The following is a 23678-nucleotide window of genomic DNA, read 5'->3' as shown; positions in this document are numbered from 1 at the left end:
ACTACTCGCTGTTTCGAGCTATCCAGTTCTTCATCTGTTTGCCCTTTACTGCTTTCCCTACTACACTCAACTGTTTTCGGTCTGGCAAGCCTGCTTTAGCAGGATTCTGGAGTAAGCTTGTGCGAATATTGGTACTTTTCTTGAAATAATTTCAAAGCAACTACAGTATTTACTCTCATAATTTGAGCACTTTTTTCTCTGCGGCTTCAAAAAGAGGGTGCAAAAATTACACAAATTGTTTTCGAGCCCATCCTAAAAGCTCTACAAAGGCAATAATGTGCCATATAATACTGTACATTGCCAGCTATTCATTGACCCCCCCCACCCGTTTTACCTTTTACAGCAGTCTGGTTGGCACTTAGTCAGCCTGACTGCATGCGAGAGGAAGGCATGGAAGTTGCAAGTGGCGGTCGAAGGCAACAAAACTGTGCATCACAATGCTGGCGGTAAATGCAACTGTGTCGCTCTGCGGTTGGGGCTTTTAGCTGGGTGCGCACTGCAGTGCCATCACGTAAGAAATAGTACATCAACCAGTTTACTTTACCATCACCGGTGTTGAGGGGCCGCATATAAAAAAAAAAGCCTCAAGAGGGGCCTCTGCAGGATCCGTGCCCCGTACATGGCGACATACTGCAAGCATCGCAACAAGCAATGCCATACGAAGTGGCCCTCCACAAACATTCGCTTGAGACGAATACTCTCGATACCTTCAAATACCAAACATTCTGATCGAACTGAATACTGATTACTTTACTATTCAATAGAATATTCGCACAAGCCTCTTCTGGACTGTGGGAGATGACCTTTTGGAAAGTGGAAGAAGGTGGAAAGCTTTGGGCACAGAGACAGCGGCTTTTTGGTCGCAAGGCTTTACAGCTGACGTAGTAAAACGGGCTGAAAACATGCCTGGTATGGAAGGCGCACTATGAAGTCGCCTAGACTGTCCACGCTTCTCAGCTCTCACAGGCACACCCGGTCCTCGTAGCCAAAATCGATGAATAGCAGCTGAAACTGCAACCAAGAGAGAGAGAAGGGAAAGAATTGGACTGTGTCCGAGATGACAGGCCATACAGTCTGTCCCGGATATGCCGGACTCTGAGGGGATGGTGAAACAGACTCAAGGATGCACTGCGTCCACACCAGTGACATGCTTCTTGCAGCACCACGCCACCCGCCAGCATGCTGGCAGCACGCCACTCAATAGGCCTAGCACATGGCAGCCGCAGCAGACTGCACTTTGAAATTATTAACTGCCTGTCATAAGAGGTCTAATCGTGTTGACAGCACACTATAAATTGAATAATCTCTCATTAAAATTAAGATACAGATAATTTCCGCAGCTCCAATCAGCAGCGAAGCACACCAGGCGAGGGCTGCTGCCAGGCTTTGTTCGGCCAGACAGGTTGGTTTTTCACCACAAAGAGCTGTGCACCGAAAGTTCCCTTTACCACACGACAGCGGTGTCGCATGGTAACAGAATATGGGAGACTGAAGGCTAGCAAACCACGCGTTTACTTCTTCATGTGGTTTCACTGTGCCAACGCTGTCGGAAGGCGTCCAATGCCATGCCGCGAACACGTCTCTGCGGACGGCAACTCCCCGCGGGAGTGCCGCTACAATTGTTCGATATACCGGGATTGTATTAAGTTTTGCACTCCTGAGGGCATCAGAAAAAGCCCCAGCTACAAGAAAGATTGACACAAATCTCATGTTCACAAAAATTTGTGCACCGCCCGAAATTTGCATTATAAAAAAAAAGAAGCTGACGTTCATGCCTAAGAGGTGAATCTAAGCAAGTCCACAGTTTGAAGCATGGGTTTGCGATGCATTCAGCTACTTATCGTTTCACAGGGTTTCAGGTTGTGGGAATCTGGCTTTCCGCCGTCGCCTTTGCGCGGCTGTGCCGGCCGCCCGCGTTGTTTCTCCTCTTTCCCTTGCTCCCGCCTCAGGCGGTGGAGAGGCGGCTGGGTGACTAATCACTGTCATTTAGCCACAGCTCCGCCCCGGCTCCCCAAGGGCCTTTGCCATTGGCGCCTTTTGGCGGGAATCCGGGACCCGTTTTGGCGGCCGCGGATCCCGCGACCGTCCGAGCGGGGCCCAGAGAGAGAGATCCCTCCGAGACAGCGAAAGGTGCGTACGTTACTGTTTGTCCCTGCCGGCCTTTGCCGCTCGGACCAGTGCTTACTCGAGCTCGCCCGCACGTGTCCTCTGACCTGCAGCGGCTCGAGCCTGTCCAGCGGGGTCCAGCGACCTCTGACAGGCGTACCTTGCGTTGAATGCCCACTCTCTCTCGCAACCGGCCCAACGGTCGACACGAGAGAGAGATCACAGCACTGCCGCGGGGACATTCTCCTGCAGCGGCGTGCTAGCGGTGCGCATTACTCGAGTCGCTTCGTGCGCGCAGCGGAGCCTTGCTCCTCGCGCGCCCCCGGGACGGGGTGACTATTGAGTGCGTGTGTACCTGCTGGAGGACGATGTGAATAAACGTCTCCTTTGTGAACTTAGAGGCCTATTTCTTTGCGGCGAATCGCTCTCCTCCCAGCGGAGGCTGAGTGCACTGCATCGGTGTCCCAGTGTGTGTGTGGTGACGGCTGATCGGGGCCCTTGGCTCGCGCGAAGCTCGAACCCGCGGTGGGTGGTGGCCTGTGTCCACTTAGAAACCCACAACTGGCGCCCAACGGCGCAGGCCGCGTACGTCCTTGGGCGCGGGAAATTCGAGTATGGCTCGAAGTTTCTCCGCATCTGGCTCAATGGAGCCCCGGCCTCAGCGACTGCACCCCTGCCTCAGTGGAGGCTTGGGCGGGCTGCACGAACGAGGGAGGCAAGGCTCCTAGTTCGATGAGCGGCGCGGTTTCCACAGGGAACCGGCCAGCGCCTCGCCGTTCCCAGAGCAGAATTGACTGCTCGCGGGGCACGGCTGCTGCTGTTCGAAACTGCCGGTTGCGGCAGCGTGACACGAACTGCTTTCGCACTGGGCGGAAAGCGTGCACAGCTGAGGCATGTGACCAGCGGATGCACCGCAGGGTGCTTCCGATACAGCTCCAATGGGAGCCACGTGGTCAACATTTTGGGTTGTGTCACCGTAAACCCCAATGGGGGCCGCGGCCAACCACGGTGTCTAGCTATTCGAAGGAACAGCAGCCAGCGGATCAAACGACGCTACAACTCCGTAGGGAGCCGACATGTAGCTGCCGAGTGCCGCGCTGGGGGTGGTAGACACGGTGCGCAAGCGTGATCGTCAAGGCGACCTGCTCGGCTAAAGTGCCATCAAAGGCGTAAGCGCCAATGACTTAGCACGTTGGGCGCCAGTTGTGGGAATGGCCACCTTTTATCGTCCTGTGCCCGCGTGCAGGCACCCTTGACCTAGCTCTTGGGAAAGACTGCCGCGTGGCGATGGGAGCCCGAGCAAGAGCGATCCTTTCGCCTCCTGTCTAGTGCCATTGCCGAGACAGCGCAGCTCAGGCTACCCGACCTGACCAGACAGTTCGTAGTCCAGACTGACGCGAGCGATCTGGGTTTAGGAGCAGTTCTCCTACAGGAATTCGATGGCGTGCTGCAACCGCTGGCCTTTGCCAGCCGCTCCTTGCTGCCCTCGGAGAGGAATTATTCCGTGACCGAGAAGGAGTGCCTCGCCATCGTGTTTGCACTGCGTAAATTTGACGTCTACCTTGATGGAATGCAATTCGTGGTGCAGACAGACCACAGTGCGCTCAGTTGGCTGATGCGGCTCCGCGAGCCTGCGGGTCGGCTGGCGCGCTGGGCTCTCCTGATACAGCATTACGACTTTTCCGTGCAGTATCGAAAGGGGAGCACGAACGTGGTAGCTGACGCGCTATCCCGTGCCCCACTCGCCAGCGGCGCCTTGACGCCTGTAAGCGGAGGGGGCGAAACAGCGGACGAGCCGCCGGGCGGCAAGGAGGGGGAGCCCGCAAACGGGTTAACCCATTCCGCTAACCAGGCAAGCAGCGCTTCGCAAAGCGGTCGAGAGGCAAAGCTCTTCGTGAGCGCCTCGGAAGTGCCGACGCGAACGGAAATTTTGGCTGCAAACCTGAGTGGGGACGAGACCATGCTCCCCTCTGGGATGACTGGAATCGTTTTCAGCCGTAAGAGCTACTGAAAGCCCAGCAAAATGACCCCTTTTGTCGCGAGGTGAGCGACGGTCTCAGGGAGACGGAGCGCCGTGACGCTACTTGTATTGTAGCGGGCGCAGGGGGGCAGAAGCCAGCGTGTGTCGCGGCGAACCCCGGGGAGTCATATTTGCTGGACCATGACGGGCTCGTGCTGAAGTACATAGCCACCGATGACGAGTCCATCGACCCGTTCTAGGTGGTTATCCCCAAAAGTCTGAGAGGCGCACTTTTGCGATTCTCTCATGACGAACCACTGGCCGGTCATCTGAGTGGCTCCAAAGTTTTCGCGAAACTGAGTCATTCGGTGACGTGGCCCGGCATGAAGCGTGACATTTTCCGCTATTGCCGTTCCTGCCATGTCTGTCAAGCGGTGAAGTCACGGGGCGGCAAGCCGCCTGGAATGATGAAACCGATTGACAGTGTGCGTCCGTGGCAGATGGCCACCTGCGATTTGATGGGGCCTTTCCCCAGGAGCAAGCAGGGGTTCATAGACCTGAAGGCCTACGCGTCACGGTCTGACGAGCTTGCGCCGGTGCCCGTTGGTATCAAAGGCAAGCGCAAAGGCACAACTGGTGCTGCGGAACGCAAGCGTACGGAGCACCGGTACAATCTGAGGCGACGGTCACCGGCGTGATTGATGCCGGACGGCGGACTCTTCCGCAACCGAAGGCACGCAGCCTCAGCTAGCTGGCGAGCTTTCTCGTCAGGCCCTACCCAGGCGAAGCACGGTGTGTTATTTTTTTTGTTGTTGTTGTTTTGGCAGCATGCTCAGTTCCAGCCTTGTGTGTTTATCAGTTTATTTATTTGTTTGCTTGAGTCAGTTTCTAGCCACTTTCGTTTCCCGCTAGCTCGTCTGTTTTTGTTCTAACGTACCGAGATGTACATAGGCAAACTTCAGCCCGCTCCTGCTTGCTCTTATCTTCTAGAAGCAAAAGATGGGTGTCGTTTGTACCGCGCCTTTCCTCATTTCCGGCCCGACTGTGGGTGGTTGGCTCGTTAAGGAGCCGTGTGTCGCGGTGCGAGTTTTGTGCGGCCCGCATGGAGGGGAAGTTGGCGGGGCGTTTGGGACGATGGGGGGCGGAAAGTACACCCTTTGACCCTCGCCGCGGCGCATCTGGACGCTCCTGATGGGGGGGGGGGGTCGTTGTCGCCGACCAGCGTCCGCGCACGTGCCGGTGTATGCGTGTTTGTGGCTGTGGCTGTGTGCGCGCGTAACCATGAGCCAAGGCGACGCCTGTGAGTTGTGCCGTTGTGTGCTTCTGCGTGAGCGCGAGGATGAGAAGGACCCCTCGCTGTGGCCAAGGTTACACATCAGGACGCCGCCGAACGTCCTCACCCGTGTCAGCCGGCGTGAAAGGGGTGCACTAACTTTCTTGTGCCCGACCGGTCGTGTCCAAGGGCGCGAGGTCAGTGCTCTGCCGCGGCCCCGTCGTCATCAACGCACCATACATCAACGGAAAGAAGACCGCCATCAGTCGTCGGCCCTCCCAACCCGTTCAACTTGAAGTCTGCGAGCGGTGAGTCGCCGACCGGCCCAATTTGCCGCGCCATCGAACTTTGAGGCTGACATCCACCTGTCACATAGCTGTACAGTTGAATTCACATCTTGTGTACCATGTATATAATCTGCAAGCTGTTTTTGATTTACTGAAGCGTATGCAAGTGTTGTTTGCCTTGTTTTTTCTTTGTCTGTGCGTTGTTTTTTTACGTTGTTCTGGCTGGAACTGAAGTGTAGCTAGTTTTTTTTTGTGTATTCATTTCTTTATTTTGGAACTGAAGTGTAGTTTTTTTTTGTGTATTGATTTCTTTATTTTGGCCGCGTGCTTTGCCGATGGGTAGGAGGGCATTTAAGGAGAGGGGGATGTGGGAATCTGGCTTTCCGCCGTCGCCTTTGCGCGGCTGTGCCGGCCGCCCGCGTTGTTTCTCCTCTTTCCCTTGCTCCCGCCTCAGGCGGTGGAGAGGCGGCTGGGTGACTAATCACTGTCATTTAGCCACAGCTCCGCCCCGGCTCCCCAAGGGCCTTTGCCATTGGCGCCTTTTGGCGGGAATCCGGGACCCGTTTTGGCGGCCGCGGATCCCGCGACCGTCCGAGCGGGGCCCAGAGAGAGAGATCCCTCCGAGACAGCGAAAGGTGCGTACGTTACTGTTTGTCCCTGCCGGCCTTTGCCGCTCGGACCAGTGCTTACTCGAGCTCGCCCGCACGTGTCCTCTGACCTGCAGCGGCTCGAGCCTGTCCAGCGGGGTCCAGCGACCTCTGACAGGCGTACCTTGCGTTGAATGCCCACTCTCTCTCGCAACCGGCCCAACGGTCGACACGAGAGAGAGATCACAGCACTGCCGCGGGGACATTCTCCTGCAGCGGCGTGCTAGCGGTGCGCATTACTCGAGTCGCTTCGTGCGCGCAGCGGAGCCTTGCTCCTCGCGCGCCCCCGGGACGGGGTGACTATTGAGTGCGTGTGTACCTGCTGGAGGACGATGTGAATAAACGTCTCCTTTGTGAACTTAGAGGCCTATTTCTTTGCGGCGAATCGCTCTCCTCCCAGCGGAGGCTGAGTGCACTGCATCGGTGTCCCAGTGTGTGTGTGGTGACGGCTGATCGGGGCCCTTGGCTCGCGCGAAGCTCGAACCCGCGGTGGGTGGTGGCCTGTGTCCACTTAGAAACCCACAAGGTACACAGGCAGCTATGACTATCACACATTGGACACAGGATGACAAATTTCAGTTCTCTCAAAGGACTAGAAGTTTCCAATACTGAATTCAAAATGAAATTCGAAGTAGCATGCGCGTAACAATCGGATGCACATCTGAAAGCGCGGTAAGAACAGACACGCGTTAGAATTGGAATTAAGGCACCTACAATTTATTCAATACATTTCTTTTAGGAACCTTAAGGCACATGAAGGATCTACTATGGCATATTCTCCTGAAGTCAAGTCTTCCAAAGATAATGAGCTCGACAAAAAACTGGGTAAAATGCCTTTTTCTTAGATATTTCAAGTTTCGCGCAACAGAAAGTTATGAGCTCACTTCCATATGCCCCACATAGATCCTCCGTTTCTTTCATAGATAGCAGGCAACGCTGCAGAAGCTGCGGAAGTAGAGCATCCGCGAATCCATGTTGCTCCGCCTCTTAACATTCGTTCTACTCGAAGCGCCTGTGCTTGGATGAAAACAAAGAGCGAAATACATAAAGCGAAATGGTAGCACTGAAAATCATGGTTATACCCATGAGGCGGTCAGCGTTCGGGGCCTGTGTCCATAATTTTCATCGAGTGTGGACTACTTTTTAGGCGCGGATGGAGGCTGAGCGATTCTCCCTACCAGCCGCATATCAGCCTTCCTTCCCAAATTCTCGAGTCTCAGGATTAAAATGTGTTAAGAGGTAGAACTAAGCGGAGGAGGCTGCCAGTGGCAGTGCCCCAGATTTGTTGCAATGAAATATGCTTGTGTTCACCTGGGTCGTATGGTGAACTATTTTTTGGGCGCGGACTCGACCTGCATGAACAGACGTGCCAGCTTTGGCAGCGTTGCCTGCTTCTGTGTGAAACGTAGTTTGGATTTGTCGTTTTGGGATCGAGAACCTGTGTGCAAGGCACAGGTGCAGGAGATGCCTGCAATTTAGAACTCTCAATGCCGTATATGGCGCACTCCAGGGAACTTTATGAATTTGTAGCACACCTGCAATTCACATCAGCTGTGACCCTGTGACTGACACTAAGGTTTCCAGAAATGAATTCAACCACGCAATGCACCACTGTCAAAGGAACACTGAAGACATATTGTAATCAAGTGAAGGGCAGTGTAGTCTGGCCTCCGAGATCTGTGCCGAAAGGAAACTGCACCGATCGATTACCGTGCTCCAAAAAGAAAGACTCCGGTTTATGGTTATGGTTTCTGGCGTTTAACGTCCCAAAGCGACTCGGGCTATGAGACGCCGCAGTGAAGGGCTCCGGAAATTTCGACCACCTGGGGTTCTTTAACGTGCACTGACATCGCACAGTACACGACCCTCTAGAATTCGCCTTCATTTTCACTGAAAACTGGGCTTTTATAACCTAGAAAACACTTTCAAAATTTACACCGGTGTTGCGATCACCAATCGATTCTGCAAGTAAACTGCGAAGTGTTGAAAGTTTTTTGGCACGGATCCCAGAGGCCAGGACAGATGAAGTTGTCCTTGGTGCCCTTGACCCCTTTTTTATTAAGGGGAGACACTGGTCTTAAAACGAAAATTTTTATTATTAGAGATATTGTAATCAAATTTGCTGTGCATATGTATTTCTTCCTCCTGTTTTCAAAAATGTAATTAGTTTCAGCTTATCTCAATTAGTTCTCAACGTATAAGAAAATAACTGAAGCATAATTAGGTAATTTCTTACGGGTCATTAAGACACTTTCCCTCAATATTTTTTGGTTACGATTAAAATGTAGCCAAAGACCTGCCATGCGGAGCTACGCTATTTATATTGTTATTAAGGTACATCGTCATATAAAAATGTTCAATTATGTCGATGCATCACAATTCTGGAATATAATTAGCTGGTATTATTGTCTGCGAAATTTGGTGTGTTCAACTTAGCCACATAAAAATAGCATAGCTCCACAGTTCAATTCTTTCTGAATTCAACGGTGTAAAATTTATTAAGCTTGGACCACAAAAACAGAATGAAAAGTTCCGTAAGGCTAGTGACATTGGCAAGAAGCGCGAAGCTGAGAAAATCGCATTTAAAGTTTTGACACTGACTACAGGAAATTTTGTGGGGAATCTTCAACAACGTATTTTATTTAGATGTTCCCTATCTGTTTTCCTACAAAACAAAACAAAAAGTGTCTTATTCCATCCGAGGAAACATTATTAAAAAAGAATGTCGAAGGTGAAAGTGTGATGAAGTTGTAAAAAAAATGATTTCTAACGAAGTTATCAGTACATTTTTTTACTGACAATGGAGTGCAGGGCTAGGGTGTTGAGCTCTAAAGGCAATATTTGGAATCCTGAAAACTGTTTTCTGAGGGACCTAGAGGTCTGGAGCCAAAGAGATCCGAGCCCCCACCATGGCAAGCAGTTGGATGGTCCTGAAAAGGACCGTTCTTCTACTCTGTCTTTGAGAAAAACCGCCTGGATGTAAGGCAGCACGCTGCCCTGTGCCGCTGGAGAACGTCTCCATAGCAGTCCAGGACTGTAATCTTTAGTTGCTCCCGTTTTGTGCCGCCTTGTGAGCTTCTCGTATTAGTGCTCTTTAGATGAGGTCCATTAGCCTTGCGCAAACGCAGGGCGCCTTCCTCAAAGTCAACTTCCTGCGCCGCAGGTCCCGCACTTAGCTTGCGCTAAAAAGTTGTTTAAAACTTTCATGTCCACAATCACGAACTCAGCACCAGCATCACCGGTCTGGCACTCCGCGCTGAGGCCAAGGATTGGATTGGAAAACGTTTGTTGTCAGCACTGAGCCCTAGTGGGCATTATACTAGGTGGCTTCGAGCCCATGGCTCTTGGCGACCTTGTGAGCCCACTCAGTGGCCCGGACTTGCGTCAACGGGTCTGAGCTGGCCAGTATAGCCTCCCACCGCTCTAGAGAAGGGACTGGTAGTAGGTCCACCGGTGGCGGCGCCTTTTTGCAGCTCCATAAAATGTGGTCATATCCGGCTATCTCGCCGCATTGTTTGCAAGTAGCGTTGTATTGTGTTGGATACATGTGTGCTAGTCTCGACGGGCTAAAGAAGCCTCGCGTCTGGAGCCGACGCCACGTTACCTCCTGGCTTTTGTCGAGCTTTTTGTCTGGTGGCGGATAGATCCTCCTTTCCAGTTTAAACTGATTGGTGTATTCGTGAAATGATATGAATGCATCTCTCGTGAAATTTGGGGACTCAACCCGGCTCACTGCTCGGCTGACATAACCTCGAGCTATACTGTGAACCAACTCGTTTCCCCTGTTCCCCGAGTGTGCCGGACCCATATTAGTTCCACCTCTCTTTGGTCCCAGTCTTTATGTCTTAAGATTCGTTCTGCCTCCTGGGAGATCATACCCCACGCAAAATTGCTGATAGCCACCTTGGAGTCGCTAATTATGGTGACTGCTTTGGTGCTGGCCATTGCCATGGCGATAGCCGCCTCCTCCGCTGTCCCTGAGTTTTTTGTTTTGACCGAACCGGCCGTTAATGTTTGACCCGAGTCGTTCACAGCCACGACCACAAAGGAGTCGCCTCCTTCGTATTCCGCCGCGTCTACATAGGTTGTGTATTCCGAGCCTTCGAGCTTGGCTTCAAGGGCCTTTGCTCTGGCTCTCCTCCTGCCTTCGTGAAAAGCAGGGTGCATGTTTTTTGGAAGTGGTTTAATAGTGAGTAATTTTCTAACTTCAATCTGTAATTTTGCCTCCGCGTTTCTTTCCGGAATTCTATCATGTAATCCTAGGTTGCTCACGATCTTTCTCCCCGGGGGTGAGGTCGCAAGCCTCCTTAATTGCGCAAATACAGTAGCCGACGGGTAATTCGGACTCCAATAATTCGGACTTGTAGGAAATTTCGGACTTCAGTGAGGCACCGTCAGTCACCCCATAGAAGCGCATACATATTCGCGACGGATATTTCGGACTTTAAAAGTCCGAAAGTTCGATTTTTCGGACTAATTTCAGTCGCCTGCAGGCCAAAATCTGCCATCTTATCGGCTTTTCGCCGGCACAACAGGCGCCATCTTGGATTGAGGTGGATTGGCTCTGCAGTTGGATTGGCTTGACATGGTTTCGGTGCCCCATTTTTGCCAGTAGAGGTCCCTGCAATTTCTGCCACTTCGAGGTGGCAGTCGGATTGTCATCGCCGTCAACCTGCTTTTGTCGCCAACGCTGACGCGGGTAGCTATCCCTTTGTGCTTTGTCTCATACGTTCGCCATTCGCCGTGTTGTCACACGAGTTTCTCCGACCGCGTCAACCGAGTGGCGCGCCGTCAATCCTTTGGCCGTTTTGTGATTGCGTCCGGCGGTTCCTTGCGTCCGGCGGTTCCACCGCTCTGAATGAAAAGTGCCTCATTTTTGCGTGTTTGAAGAGCGGTGTTTGACGACGTAGAAGACTGCAACGATTCTGAGGATTTGACTGCAGACTGTGGCGAAGACCTCATCGTTGACCTTCGCGGGAACGGAATGGACATTCCAACGGGCTCCACGTTCCGCGAGTTTGTTGAAGTGGACGACGGCCTCGATATGTGTGCGGACCTCACGGACGACGAACTTGTACGCCAGGTTCTTCAACCTGAAGACGAGTCGGACTCCGACGACGACTCGGGCGGCCTACCACAGCCATCGCTTGCACAAATTACGAACGCTGTGAACTTGCTGTCCAGCGTGTACAGCGAAACGACAACTTTGGCGCAAATACAAGCGCAAATCGTCGCCAGCAAAAGAAATTTGCCGCAAGGTAAAATCAGCGACTTTTTTAAGCTGATTTCCTCTGAATAAAGTGATTTTTTGTGCTTCACGGATTTTTCGGACTGTTCGATTATTCGGACCATTTTTCGGGTCCCTTCAAGTCCGAAAAAACGGTCGGCGACTGTATATGTGCCTCGCATAGTTCCGTGGTGGTGTTGTAGATCACCAGTTTAAGAAGTCTTTCCGTAGGAGTGCAGTGGGGCAGCCCCAATGCTGCTTTATATGCCTGCCTTATGATCCCATCTATTTTGTTCTGTTCCACCAGCCCCAGCTTGAGGTAGGGAACGGCGTAAACTATTCTGCTTATCACGAAAGCCTGAACCATTCGGCAGAGATCTTTCTCTTTGACTCCCCGTCTTTTGTTAGCTATTCGCCTTATGAGCCTGGTTGTCATGTTAATTGTGGACTTAAGCCTGTTTATTGTCTCTGTGTTCTTTCTATTGTCCTGTATTATAAGTCCTACGACCCTGATTTTGTCAACTCTGGCTACCGGAGTCTCATTTACCAGTACGTGAATGTCTCCTGCGTTGGTATCGTGTTTGCTAGCCCCCCGGATCACCAGAAGTTCGGATTTGCTTGGCGAGCATTTTAGTCTTGCCCATTCCGAGTAATCCTGGACAATATCGATCGCGTGTTGGAGATTTTGTTCTATTTCACCATCGTTTTCCTGAGGCCAAGAAGTTCAAACTTGCGCTGCGTCGCTGACTTTTCCGACAGAGCGGACTTCGTGCGCACCGATCGCTCAACAAGCTGCGCCTGCTGCACCGCTCTCTCGCACCACCGCTCCCACAACAGTCAAGAGAAGTGAACGGACACTGCTATACAGGCCGTGGTGACAAGGAGGCCCACAACGGAGGGGAGTGCCAGAACATACCTCGCCAGATGGGAGCGGGTCGGGAGAGGACAGCACGGCTCTGTAGAATCAGAGGTCCGCCCTGTACCGGCAGGCATAGACTTTGCCAAACTCAGGCCTATGCACTGACAGTTGGTGCCCTGCAAATATTAATAGAAAGAAAAACAAGGGCAGATGATTTAGTGTGGTTAGCTTAAAATGAGAATTAGGTGCACTGCCACTTTGGTCTTCGCTTCGGCTTCAGTTCGAGGTTCGGTTTGCAAGGTCAAGCAGGGTCCAGATAAATATCTGGCAAAACTGGACCTGAGCTCCCACAACAGTCAAGAGAAGTGAACGGACACTGCTATAAAGGCCGTGCACTGCCAAGAGCCTCTAGCAGCTCGTGAACTTTCCCACAAGACAATACGGTGGCAGCGTTTCCACACTTTACCTGATATTCTCAAACTCTGATAGGGTGGTGGGATCCATCTTCCCATGCCCAGTATTAGTGACCATGATGCTGTACTGGCACAAATTTCCTGCTGGCGCTGGTCACCGATTGAAGCCTTGCCGCGTAAAGTGCTCTTTTTTGGGAAAGGTAATTACGGTAATTATGACTTTTCAAAGCCGACTCTGCCATGGCAACCGGGTCGAAAAATTTCCCGCATGGTTTGCATTTCGCTCGGTGTGGACTGGTTGCACCCGGTGCCACCCAGTCTTTGCAAAAGCCGTGGCTCGGCCATGCACTTTGAAATTTATACTTCTCAGGCATTCTTTCGCATTGCAGAACTGCTGCATTCACTTGTTTGTGCGAATTCTTTACATCTGGTCAACCGCCAATGAAGCCGTGGCTCGGCCATGCACTTTGAAATTTATACTTCTCAGGCACTCTTTCGCATTGCAGAACTGCTGCATTCACTTGTTTGTGCGAATTCTTTACATCTGGTCAACCGCCAATGCACGTGGAACACAAAACAAGCCGAATGGACGGTGATGGCAATACGGCTGCCCCTTTTTGACCAGCCGTTACACCACCTCAATGCGGCCAGCCACAACGCGCATTTACCAAAGTTGAGAAATTTTCCAGAATTTTTTTTTTTAACATCAAGTTCAAGCATACATGCCTAGAACATAAAGAATTGTCTATTTTGCACAAGTTTTGCGAGCTTTTTTAGCGTAAATCGCGATTTCCATCTCTGGAACAAAAGTTTACAAGCAAGTACTTTCAAGGGCCTTGAATATCGAGTTTTTAAAATCAAGGGTTTTTAAGGGCTTCAGGGACCTGTGTGCACCCTCAAAATTTAAGGCTCAAGGGGGGAAGCTGGTCTTAGAAAAAAAAAATTTGTTAAGTCACAATAATGGAACCTTCAAGAAGCGCCTATTTTTGCGTGCTGATTCCAAATAAGTAACTTAAGGGGGACACTGGTCTTGAAAAGAAAATTTTATTAATTTAGTCATAGTTGTGAAATTTTCAGGGCACATGTATTTTTGTGCGCTGATTCTAGATATGTCATTGAATTTCATGTAAAACAATTCCTTGAGCACTTATGCACTTTTTATGCAAGTATTTTGCGGAGAGTTTTGAAGAAAATGTGCTGCAAGAAACTCGCTGAAATGTATGCCATTGGGTTCTCTTGACACCAAGGAATACAATAAGGGTAAAATTATCATCCTGGCTATCATAGAACTTGAGTAATAGGGTACTGAAGCTGCCACTTCACACACAGAAATACACATTTTCCTTCTCATTTCTGAAGCGACACCTTCAAAACTCTATAACTTAAGTTCTATGATAGGCAGGAAGACAATTTCACCCTTACTGTATTCCTTGGTGTCAAGAGAACCCAATGGCATACATTTCAGCGAGTTTCCCGCAGCAAATTTTCTTCAAAACTCTCCGCAAAATACTAGCATAAAGATTGCATAAGTGCCCAAGGAATTGTTTTACATGAAATTAAATGACATATTTAGAATCAGCACACAAAAATACATATGCCCTGAAGATTTCGTAACTGTGACTTCCTTAATAAAAATTTTTTTTTCAAGACCAGTGTCCCCCCTTAATTTTATGTAAAACAAGTTCCCGTGCACTTATAATATATGTTATGTGTCTTTTTGCCAACAGCTTTCAATAAATTTTGCTGCAGTAAACTTGCTAAGGCGCAAGCCATTGGTTCGTGTTGACATCAAGCTATGCAGTAAGGGTAAAATTAATATCCTGCCTATCATAGAAGTTGAGTTACAAGGTTTTGAATTTGCCACTTTACAAACGGGAAGAAACTCATGATTTTGATATCCTATAACTCGCCTTCTATAAGGGGCAGCATGATAACTTTACCCTTATTACATAACTTGATGTAAAAAGAAACCAATCTCATACAATCTAACAAGTTCCCTGCAGGAGAACTTCTTTCATACCCTTGGCATAAGTTAGCTGACGTATTGCATATTAAATTACGTATCTGGAATCAGCATGCAAAGTTGCATGTTCCCTTAAGGGGAGACGCGGGCCGAAAAATCGGGATTTTGAAATTTTTCAATTTTCTGTTTTCGCTTGTTTTATCATCTTTGAACATCCTGCTTTCATGCAGCAAAATATGAAGGCATGATTTGTACGAAAAGTTAATCAAAAACGCGTCTAAATGAGTCGCGGTGACCGAAAAAATCGCGCGTGCTGCTCAATTTTGGCCATCTTTGAGCTGCCGCCGATCAGCGCTGCGGCGCCGGCCGCCATTGCAACCACTTGTAAAAAGTAGTCTAAGCCTTCTTATTTCGACAGGCACAGCAGTCAGTTTCGTATTTTAGCGGGAAAATATGAAGAAAACATTTTTCCCCCGTGTCTTCCGAACGCTCCTGATGTCACGTGACGCGAACCCGAGGCCGCCATTGGTTATCGCCGTGTAGTGTAGCCACCCCTGCAGTTTCGTATCCGCTCGCGTTGCATCGCCTCGCATGGCTATTCAGCGTTTCTGATATTATCGGAAGTTTTTCCATGATGGACTGCGTGCCCATACAAGAGTAAGCGCAAAGAGAAGCGAAGGTGAGCCACAAACGCGGCGGACGCTGCAGGCCCCCTACGCCAGCGGAACAGCAGCACCACGCTGTTCAGCACTGCCAAGTCAAGCACGTCTGATTTTATCAGTGACGCTTCCCACTTCGTGAGCGTGTCGAAGAAGTTGGCAGCGTTCCAAGATGACGAGATAGGGAGAGCAGAACCCGTGCAAGCGTCCTTATCTGCGAAGTTGAAGCGCTGATCCGACTCGTTAGCGACTCGTTAGCGGTGCCATGTGCGGGAGGGACGTGCGGGAAGTGCGAACTCGCGGTGATCGAGGTTGAAAACAAGCGGAAAGCCTCGCTTCTCTCCTGGAGCCCAGGTGTACTACCAATGCAGCATGCCGGGCAGCAGCAATTTCTGCTGTGTATACGTCGCGACGTGCTGATGCTGACAGCCGTGAAGGCAGCGACGCGGAGCGGTACAGTGAAGCCCCCGCGATAGTTTCGCTATCAATGTGAAAGCGGTGGTCGCTGCCCGTTCGATAGGTGTGGGACACCGACACGATCAGCTGTCGAGGTTTTGTGGCGTTCTTAGCATGTTGAACATGTTGAACTACATTACTACCAAGTTTCATGTGGTTTGATTGAGAATTTTGGCATCGAACATATAAACAAACTTTCAATTCAGGTTTTCTCAAATTGGTGTTTTTGCTAATTTTTAAAGTTTGTGCACACAATTTTTTCCTCTTACACTTCTTGGATCACAATGAAATTTTGCACAGATGTTCCTTAGGGTGCATAGAGTGTGGAAATCTTGTTTATGTAATTAGTCTCACCATATTTTTACTAGATTATCATACCAACAGACTGAAGTACAAAAGAAAATGACACCCTAATTTTCATAAATTTTTTGGCTGAGAAAGATGCAGACAAAAATAATTCCACCTAGATTTCAACATTCTGTGGCTTGTAATGAACAGCCCAGGGTGTTTTAAAATGCTCTGTCATGATGATTACTAAGAAAAATTGTGTGCACAAAAAAGGAGTTAATTATACATTTCATAGAGCATAAAAACTGAACTACTGTAGATATCATAAAACTGATCACATATTTCATAACAGAAGATCACTTTCTACAAGCTCTGCAAATTTCAGCCCCCTAACTTCATAATTAAAAAAAAAGTTGTTTCGGTTGTGACTTCATTAATAAAATTTAATCCGATTGCTTCTGGAAACTTAACAGCGAACACCACAACAGTAAAGATTATTTTTTTTAAAGCTATTGTGGCACACAGAGGTCACATGTCTATGTACAGAACATACAAACACATGCACAAAGCACACAGAGGTCACATGCCTATGTAAATAACAGACAAACACATGCACAAATGCATGCACAAATGAATGCGTGAACAGGACGCCTGCACTACTCACAGTCCCTGGCTCACATATTTATGATCTCCGCAACCAGAGTCTTTCCCAGGAGCACATCACTGAGTATGTCAGCAACACCGTCACAGTCTGCATACCCAACAATCCCGGCAAGTTGGCACGGCTTTGCCTGCAAGCAACAAAGAGAGCATGGCAGAATGTCAAACCTTTTTACCACCACCCACGTCAGCCCAGAATCCCTCTATCACACAAAGGTCGGCCTCTCAGAGCTAGCCCATAGAGCACGTCGTTTAAAGGGGCTGCGAAACACTGCCTGGGGGAATACCGGCTATACTTCAGGTGGGTTCTTTATGTCACAATGATGCTGACTTAAAAAGAATTACAGGAATCGATGCACAGGAACGGGAGTTATTCAGTGAAGAAATTTCAAAATACAAGCAAACAAAACGCTGCCCTCAACTCGATTTTGGCGGGGCTTCCCACTCCTATTTCGCTCTCCCAATGACGGCACGTGGCGCAACCAATCAAAACAGCCAGCCAGAGCACGTCGCGGAAGTTTGTACTCCATGGTTGCCTGCTCTCTGTGAGACTGGCAGCGTTGTTTCCGTGCCAGAGCGCCCCTGGTGGTGTATTTTTATTTTACTTGCCTTGCAGGGCTTTTATCTAGGACAAAAAAATTGTCTTTGTTGATATAATATAAAACGCAGACAGGTGACAAAATGTTTCTCTATTTATTCACACAATTTGCAGTATATTTACTGTTTGTCCGGTCATCAAGCTCGCACCAGGTGATGTCATATCCGCTGCTAAAAACCCGCCACTGTGTGGCGACACCATCAGAGCCATGAAGTTGTTTTTGGGGGGACATTAAAATATTAAAAAACGGAATATACGCGGTGTTACCGACGCTAATAGCACCATTATAACTCACTGTATGCAATCAACAGGCAAAACAGTTAACTAAGATTGTGTTTCTGGGCCCCTTTAAGAAGACAGACAGTAAATTCCGAACACACAATGCAGTTGGTCTCTTATTCCTTTTATCAGCAATAGCCACACCAGAGATGTTTGACCGCCGGATGCTCTAACTCTAGTTAAACATCGTAACTGAAAATTCGACGGCAAGTAAAACACGAAAGGGTGTCAAGTAAATAAAGCTTGTTACATGCCAGGCGTTCTGAATCTTTCTTGGCCTTGGGGAACCCCAACGTCTTCCTGGCTTCCAACCCTATCTGTTTAAAATGCGCAGAGCTGCATGGCCCGTCAACAAACGCCCAAATTCAATGACTGGCTGTACACTGCAACAGTTTACTATGAGCAATTTCGAAACAGTCAGCCCCGAAATAAAGTTGGTGAAGGAAAGACAGGGTTGAGGTATGCATGTATACGAGTGCTAGGGGAACCCAAAAAGCCCTCCAAGGGCAGAACCAAAGGCTTTCCCAGCAACCCAGTCTGATGCATGCAACACACCTGATGCTTTGGTCCTGCGAACTGCAAAAGGTTTGAAAAGGCTCTTGTAAATTGCAACCTTGCAACATTCGAACATATTTTCGGTCCCCTTTGAGCATGACTCGCCGAGGAAGACACTGTCACCACGTGCATTACCCTCACGGGGCAAAGGTAGCGTCCAACTGCAACCGGGCTCGTAGTGTAAGAAAGCCTGTGATGCCCTCGTCAACGAAATAGCACTCGACCTGCAAGCCCAGATGAGCGGAATGTCAACCAGTCCAATACTCATTTAAGCGCTGCCTTGTTTAAGCTCGTTCGTTCGGTTCAATCTCAGAGCAGTTCACGTCCTACTTCCAGCTTTAATAGATAGCTCAAATATTGACTGTGAAAATGTGTGGTCCCGAGTTAGTCTGCATGATGCCACACATATTGCGTTTGGAGTATTCTATCGTAGCCCTAGCTGTAGCAGTCCAGATAAGTTTTATTTCCCTCTCTCGTGCCCTCCTAAGGCAGACGACCGATCATATACTTGGCGGTGATTTTAATATGCCTTCCGTGCGTTGGGTGCACAGGTCCCCCATTTTGTCCTCTCGCTGCACCCTCACAAATGAATTTAGTGATATGATCACTGCCAAGAGCCTCTAGCAGCTTGTGAACTTTCCCACAAGACAATACGGTGGCAGCGTTTCCACACTTTACCTGATATTCTCAAACTCTGATAGGCTGGTGGGATCCATCTTCCCATGCCCAGTATTAGAGACAATGATGCTGGACTGGCACAAATTTCCCGCTGGCGCTGGTCACCGATTGAAGCCTTGCCACGTAAAGTGCTCTTTTTTGGGAAAGGTAATTACGGTAATTATGACTTTTCAAAGCTGACTCTGCCATGGCAACCAGGTCGAAAAATTTCCCGCATGGTTTGCATTTCCCTCAGTGTGGACTGGTTGCACCCGCTGCCACCCAGTTTTTGCAAAAGCCGTGGCTCGGCCATGCACTTTGAAATTTATACTTCTCAGGCATTCTTTCGCATTGCAGACCTGCTGCATTCACTTGTTTGTGCGAATTCTTTACATCTGGTCAACCGCCAATGCACGTGGAACACAAAACAAGCCGAATGGACGGTGATGGCAATACGGCTGCCCCTTTTTGACCAGCCGTTACACCACCTCAATGTGGCCAGCCACAATGCACATCCACCAAACAAGAAATTTCCAAGAATTTTTTTTTTGAACATCAAGTTGAAGTATACATGCCGAGAAAATAAAGAATTATAAAGAATTATAAAGAATTTTGCACCACTTTTGCAAGCTTTTTTAGCGCAAATCGCGATTTCCATCTTTGGAACAAAAGTTTTCAACCAAGTACTTTCAAGGATTTAAAAAAAAGTACTTTCAAGGGCCTTGAAAATCGAGTTTTTAAAATCAAGGGTTTTCAAGGGTTTCAGGGACCTGTGTGCACCCTCAAAATTTAAGGCTCAAGGGGGGAAGCTGGTCTTAGAAAAAAAAATTTGTTAAGCAACAATAATGGAATCTTCAAGAAGCACCTATTTTTGCGTGCTGATTCCAAATAAGTAATTTAATTTTATGTAAAACAAGTTCCCGCACACTTATAATACAGTCGCCGACCAATATTTCGGACGCCCAATTTTCCGGACCTGCCTGAAAATCCGGACCTTGCCATGGCACCGCCACGCGCTCCATAGAGCCAATGTATAACACCGACCAAAATTTCGGACGCTTGAAATCCTTCTCTTTCGATTTTCCGGACTTTTTCTTTCGATTGGCGACTCGAGAGCTAACGAAAACGTAAACAACGCCAGCGCCATTTTGGTTTTCTGCAACCTCGAACCCACGTGTCATATGATCACGACATCGGAACCGGAACCTGATCACGCCATCGGAACCGGAACCTAGCGTACCCAGTATAGCCTCGATAGCAGGCATCGCTTACTGCACCTCCTTTGTGCCTACGTCGCCCCGCCAGTGTTAGCTCTGCCGTGCTACGGTCCTGTTTACAGCCGTCAGTCGCCGTGGTCGATTCACGTGTGGTGTGTTGTGCTGGTTATCGCCGCGTCAACTACAGGCGGTTACCGATGGCGCCGATAACGCCGTCCTCGTCCGCGATAACGCCATCCTCGTCCGCCTCCGCGACGAAAGCACTAAAGCGAGGAAATTACAGCCGTTTGACTATAGAAAAGAAGGCCGCCATTATCAGGCAAGTGGAAAGTGGCCGATCGCAAGCGGACGTTGCCAAGCAATTTGCGATCTCGAAGCAGACGATCTCGGATTACCTAAAAAACAAGGTAAAACTCCTAGAAGCCGCCGAGAAGTCATCCGGATCCCGCCAAAAGAACATCAGCCAAGGTGCCTACCCGAAGCTTGAGGAAGCCATTCTGGTGTGGCTGAAATCCATGATTGCCAGACAGGTGCCGGTGTCCGGTGATGTTTTAAAAAAAAAAGCAGAAACACTGGCGCTGCAGATGAATATTGAAGGCTGCAAGTTAAGCAATGGTTGGGTCCGAAATTTTAAGCGGAGACACGACCTCAGCTTCAAAAAAATGTGCGGCGAGAGTGCCGCGGTTGACGAGGCGGCTGTTGAAAGCTATCGGTGTGGCAAGCTGCAGTCATTGCTCCAGCAGTTCGCGCCCGAAGATATATTTAATTGTGATGAAACCGGGCTGTTTTATAAGCTGTTACCGGAAAAAACCCTTGCTTTCGCTGGCGACCCTTGCCACGGTGGCAAGCACAGCAAGGAACGGCTGACAGTCCTTGTCGGCTGCAACATGCTCGGCACTGAAAAGCTCCCGATGCTGGTGATCGGGAAATCAAAAAATCCAAGATGTTTTAAAGGAGCGCGTGTTCCAGTGCTGTACGAAGCCAACAAGAAGGCTTGGGTAACTCAGCAGATTTTCGAAGGCTACATCCGGAAGCTGGACAAAAAGTTTGAGCGCCAAGGGCGCAAAGTTCTGATGCTGGTGGACAACTGCGCTGCACATGGCCATGTCAGGGACCTGAAAGCTATGCAGCTGGAATTCTTGCCGCCGAACACGACGTCCCTACTACAGCCCATGGACCAAGGCGTTATCCGGACCCTCAAGCACCTATATCGGTCACGCGTGCTTAGTCGCATGGTGTTATGCGTGGACAGCGGCAAAACTTACAGCGTCAACTTGCTGTCTGCACTCGGCATGCTTTCCGATGCATGGAAGGCGGTGACCGAGGACACACTGCGGAATTGCTTCCGCCACGCGGGTTTCGCGATCAGAGACGAAGTGCCGTCGTCATCCGATGATAGCGCCAGTGAATCTGATCAGCCGTCTTCATCTGCTGACCTCATCGAGCACTTGCGCGCTGCAGGAGCCGTTCCCGTGGAAGTGTCGCTGGAGCAGTTTGCCAACGCTGACAGCGAGATCGAGCTCTGCGCTGAGCTTACCGACGACGAAATTGTTCGCCAGGTGCTGGAAAGTGATGACTCGGGCTCTGACAGTGAGGAGCCAGAGACTGTGCTGCCAACTAGCAATGAACTAACCCGCGCTCTGATGGTGCTTTCGGCTGTGTACAGCGAGAACGTCACCCTTGCCGACGTGCAAGCTGACTTACTTGTACGGCAACGTAGCGCCCCGCAGAGGCACATTGACCACTTTTTCAAGCCGCTCGAGAAATAGTGGCTGATCCCGGGCTGGCGTTGCATACGTCTCCTCGCCCAACGCCGCCTCTCCTCCTCCTCTTCTCTCAAAGCTGCTTCGGCAGCTTTTTTTTTTCAACGGTCCCTCTCGGGGCCACCAATCGCGCCTCGGCAGAGCATGCGGCACGATGCTTCCAGCTGTGTCTCACTCGAGTTCCTCTCTCTACACCAAGTCGCCTGTGCGCAGACACATGGTGCAGTCGTTTCGCGCCACGCACTTTCACGTGCGCGGCGACGTAAGAACAGTCGTGTCACGTCATAAAAACAATTGTGATAATGAGATATAAACAGTGTTGTAGGCGTTAGCGAAAAAAAAGGAACAAAATACTTTGCTCGTTAGGGTAAATTACTGCTTATTCGTTAACTTAAAACGCCTAGCTCCACCAACTACTTTACGAGAAATCCTTATTTAACGGGAATAACTTATGGCACTTTATCATCAATTATAACTTCACAAAGAGACAATCGGTGAACAAATTTACAGTAATTCTGAAAACTATGATGTACCTAAATGCTCGGCATGCTTGCACTATAGAGAGAGTTGTGTAACAACGCCAGCAAGGCAGTATCACACGGTTCGTCACATGAGCATTTAATTATCCAACGGCAGGCCGGCGGCAGCAAGCCCGCGAGAGCGCCGTGGTAGCACGCAGCGCTGGAGATGCGATATTAGCCTAGGGCGGCTTACAGCCGGCGTTTTGTCATCGCAGGGGTCTGTTGAACCCCGAGTAGCAGTATCAAGACGTTTCGTTGAAGCGCGCGTGAGCACTGACTTATGCAACGCCAGGCCGGCGGCAGCAAGCCCGCGAGAGCGCCGTGGTAGCACGCAGCGCTGGAGATGCGATATTAGCCTAGGGCGGCTTACAGCCGGCGTTTTGTCATCGCAGGGGTCTGTTGAACCCCGAGTAGCAGTATCAAGACGTTTCGTTGAAGCGCGCGTGAGCACTGACTTATGCAACGCCAGGCCGGCGGCAGCAAGCCCGCGAGAGCGCCGTGGTAGCACGCAGCGCTGGAGATGCGATGAGGCCCGACGGCTCTCAAAACGATGTGGGGGAGGAGGCAAGTAGAGGAGGTGGTGAAAGAAGGAACGGAGAAGAGGAGGAGGAGAGGCGGCGTTGGGCGAGAAGAGGAGGGGGAGAGGCGGCGTTGGGCGAGAAGAGGAGGAGGAGAGGCGGCGTTGGGCGAGAAGAGAAGAGGAGGAGGAGAGGCGGCGTTGGGCGAGGAGACATATGCAACGCCAGCCCGGGATCAGCCAATAAAGTTGCTTTTTTTGCGTGAATTCGTTTTTTCGGACTGCCTGATTTTCCGGACCCCATCTCGGCCCCTTGAGGGTCCGAAAAATCGGTCGGCGACTGTATATGTTATGTAACTTTTTGCTAACAGCTTTGAATAAATTTTGCTGCAGTAAACTTGCTAAGGCGCAAGCCATTGGCTTTTCTTGACATCAAGCTATGCAGTAAGGCTAAAATTAATATCCTGCCTATCATAGAAGTTGAGTTACAAAGTTTTGAATTTGCCACTTTACAAACGCGAAGAAACTCGTGATTTCAATATCCTATAACTCACCTTCTATAAGGGGCAGGATGATAACTTTACCCTTATTACATAGCTTGATGTAAAAAGAAACCAATGTCATACAATCTAACAAGTTCCCTGCAGGAGAACTTCTTTCATACCCTTGGCATAAGTTAGCTGACGTATTGCATATTAAACTACGTATTTGGAATCAGCATGCAAAGTTGCACGTTCCCTTAAGATTTCATAGTTGTGACTTCATTAATAAAA

At 49.7% G+C, this 23678-nt stretch overlaps 1 protein-coding gene across 9 annotated transcripts in view; it reads right to left on the bottom strand.

The window, feature by feature from the left end:
* The window catches only part of LOC149354042 (uncharacterized), a 43503-nt gene that overhangs the window by 13638 nt on the left and 6187 nt on the right, over nt 1-23678 (bottom strand). For 2 of the 9 annotated variants that reach the window (XR_016291148.1, XR_016291141.1), the window contains exons 5-7: nt 16803-16929; nt 12417-12535; nt 903-1011 (exon numbers count right to left, since the gene is read on the bottom strand). Coding sequence is in view for 1 of the 9 variants with exons in the window: in XM_089583016.1 (XP_089439142.1) it covers nt 16821-16929 (109 nt within the window). In the remaining 8 variants the exon portion in view is untranslated. The remainder of the gene's footprint in view (nt 1-902; nt 1012-12416; nt 12536-16802; nt 16930-23678) is intronic. The other 7 variants (XR_016291147.1, XM_089583016.1, XR_016291143.1 and 4 more) reach the window with 6 other exon arrangements.

Source organism: Amblyomma mixtum, chromosome 3, assembly GCF_055824585.1.
Source record: "Amblyomma mixtum isolate Tamu chromosome 3, ASM5582458v1, whole genome shotgun sequence".
NCBI lineage: Eukaryota > Metazoa > Arthropoda > Arachnida > Ixodida > Ixodidae > Amblyomma > Amblyomma mixtum.
This window is presented reverse-complemented; position numbering and strand designations above follow the sequence as displayed.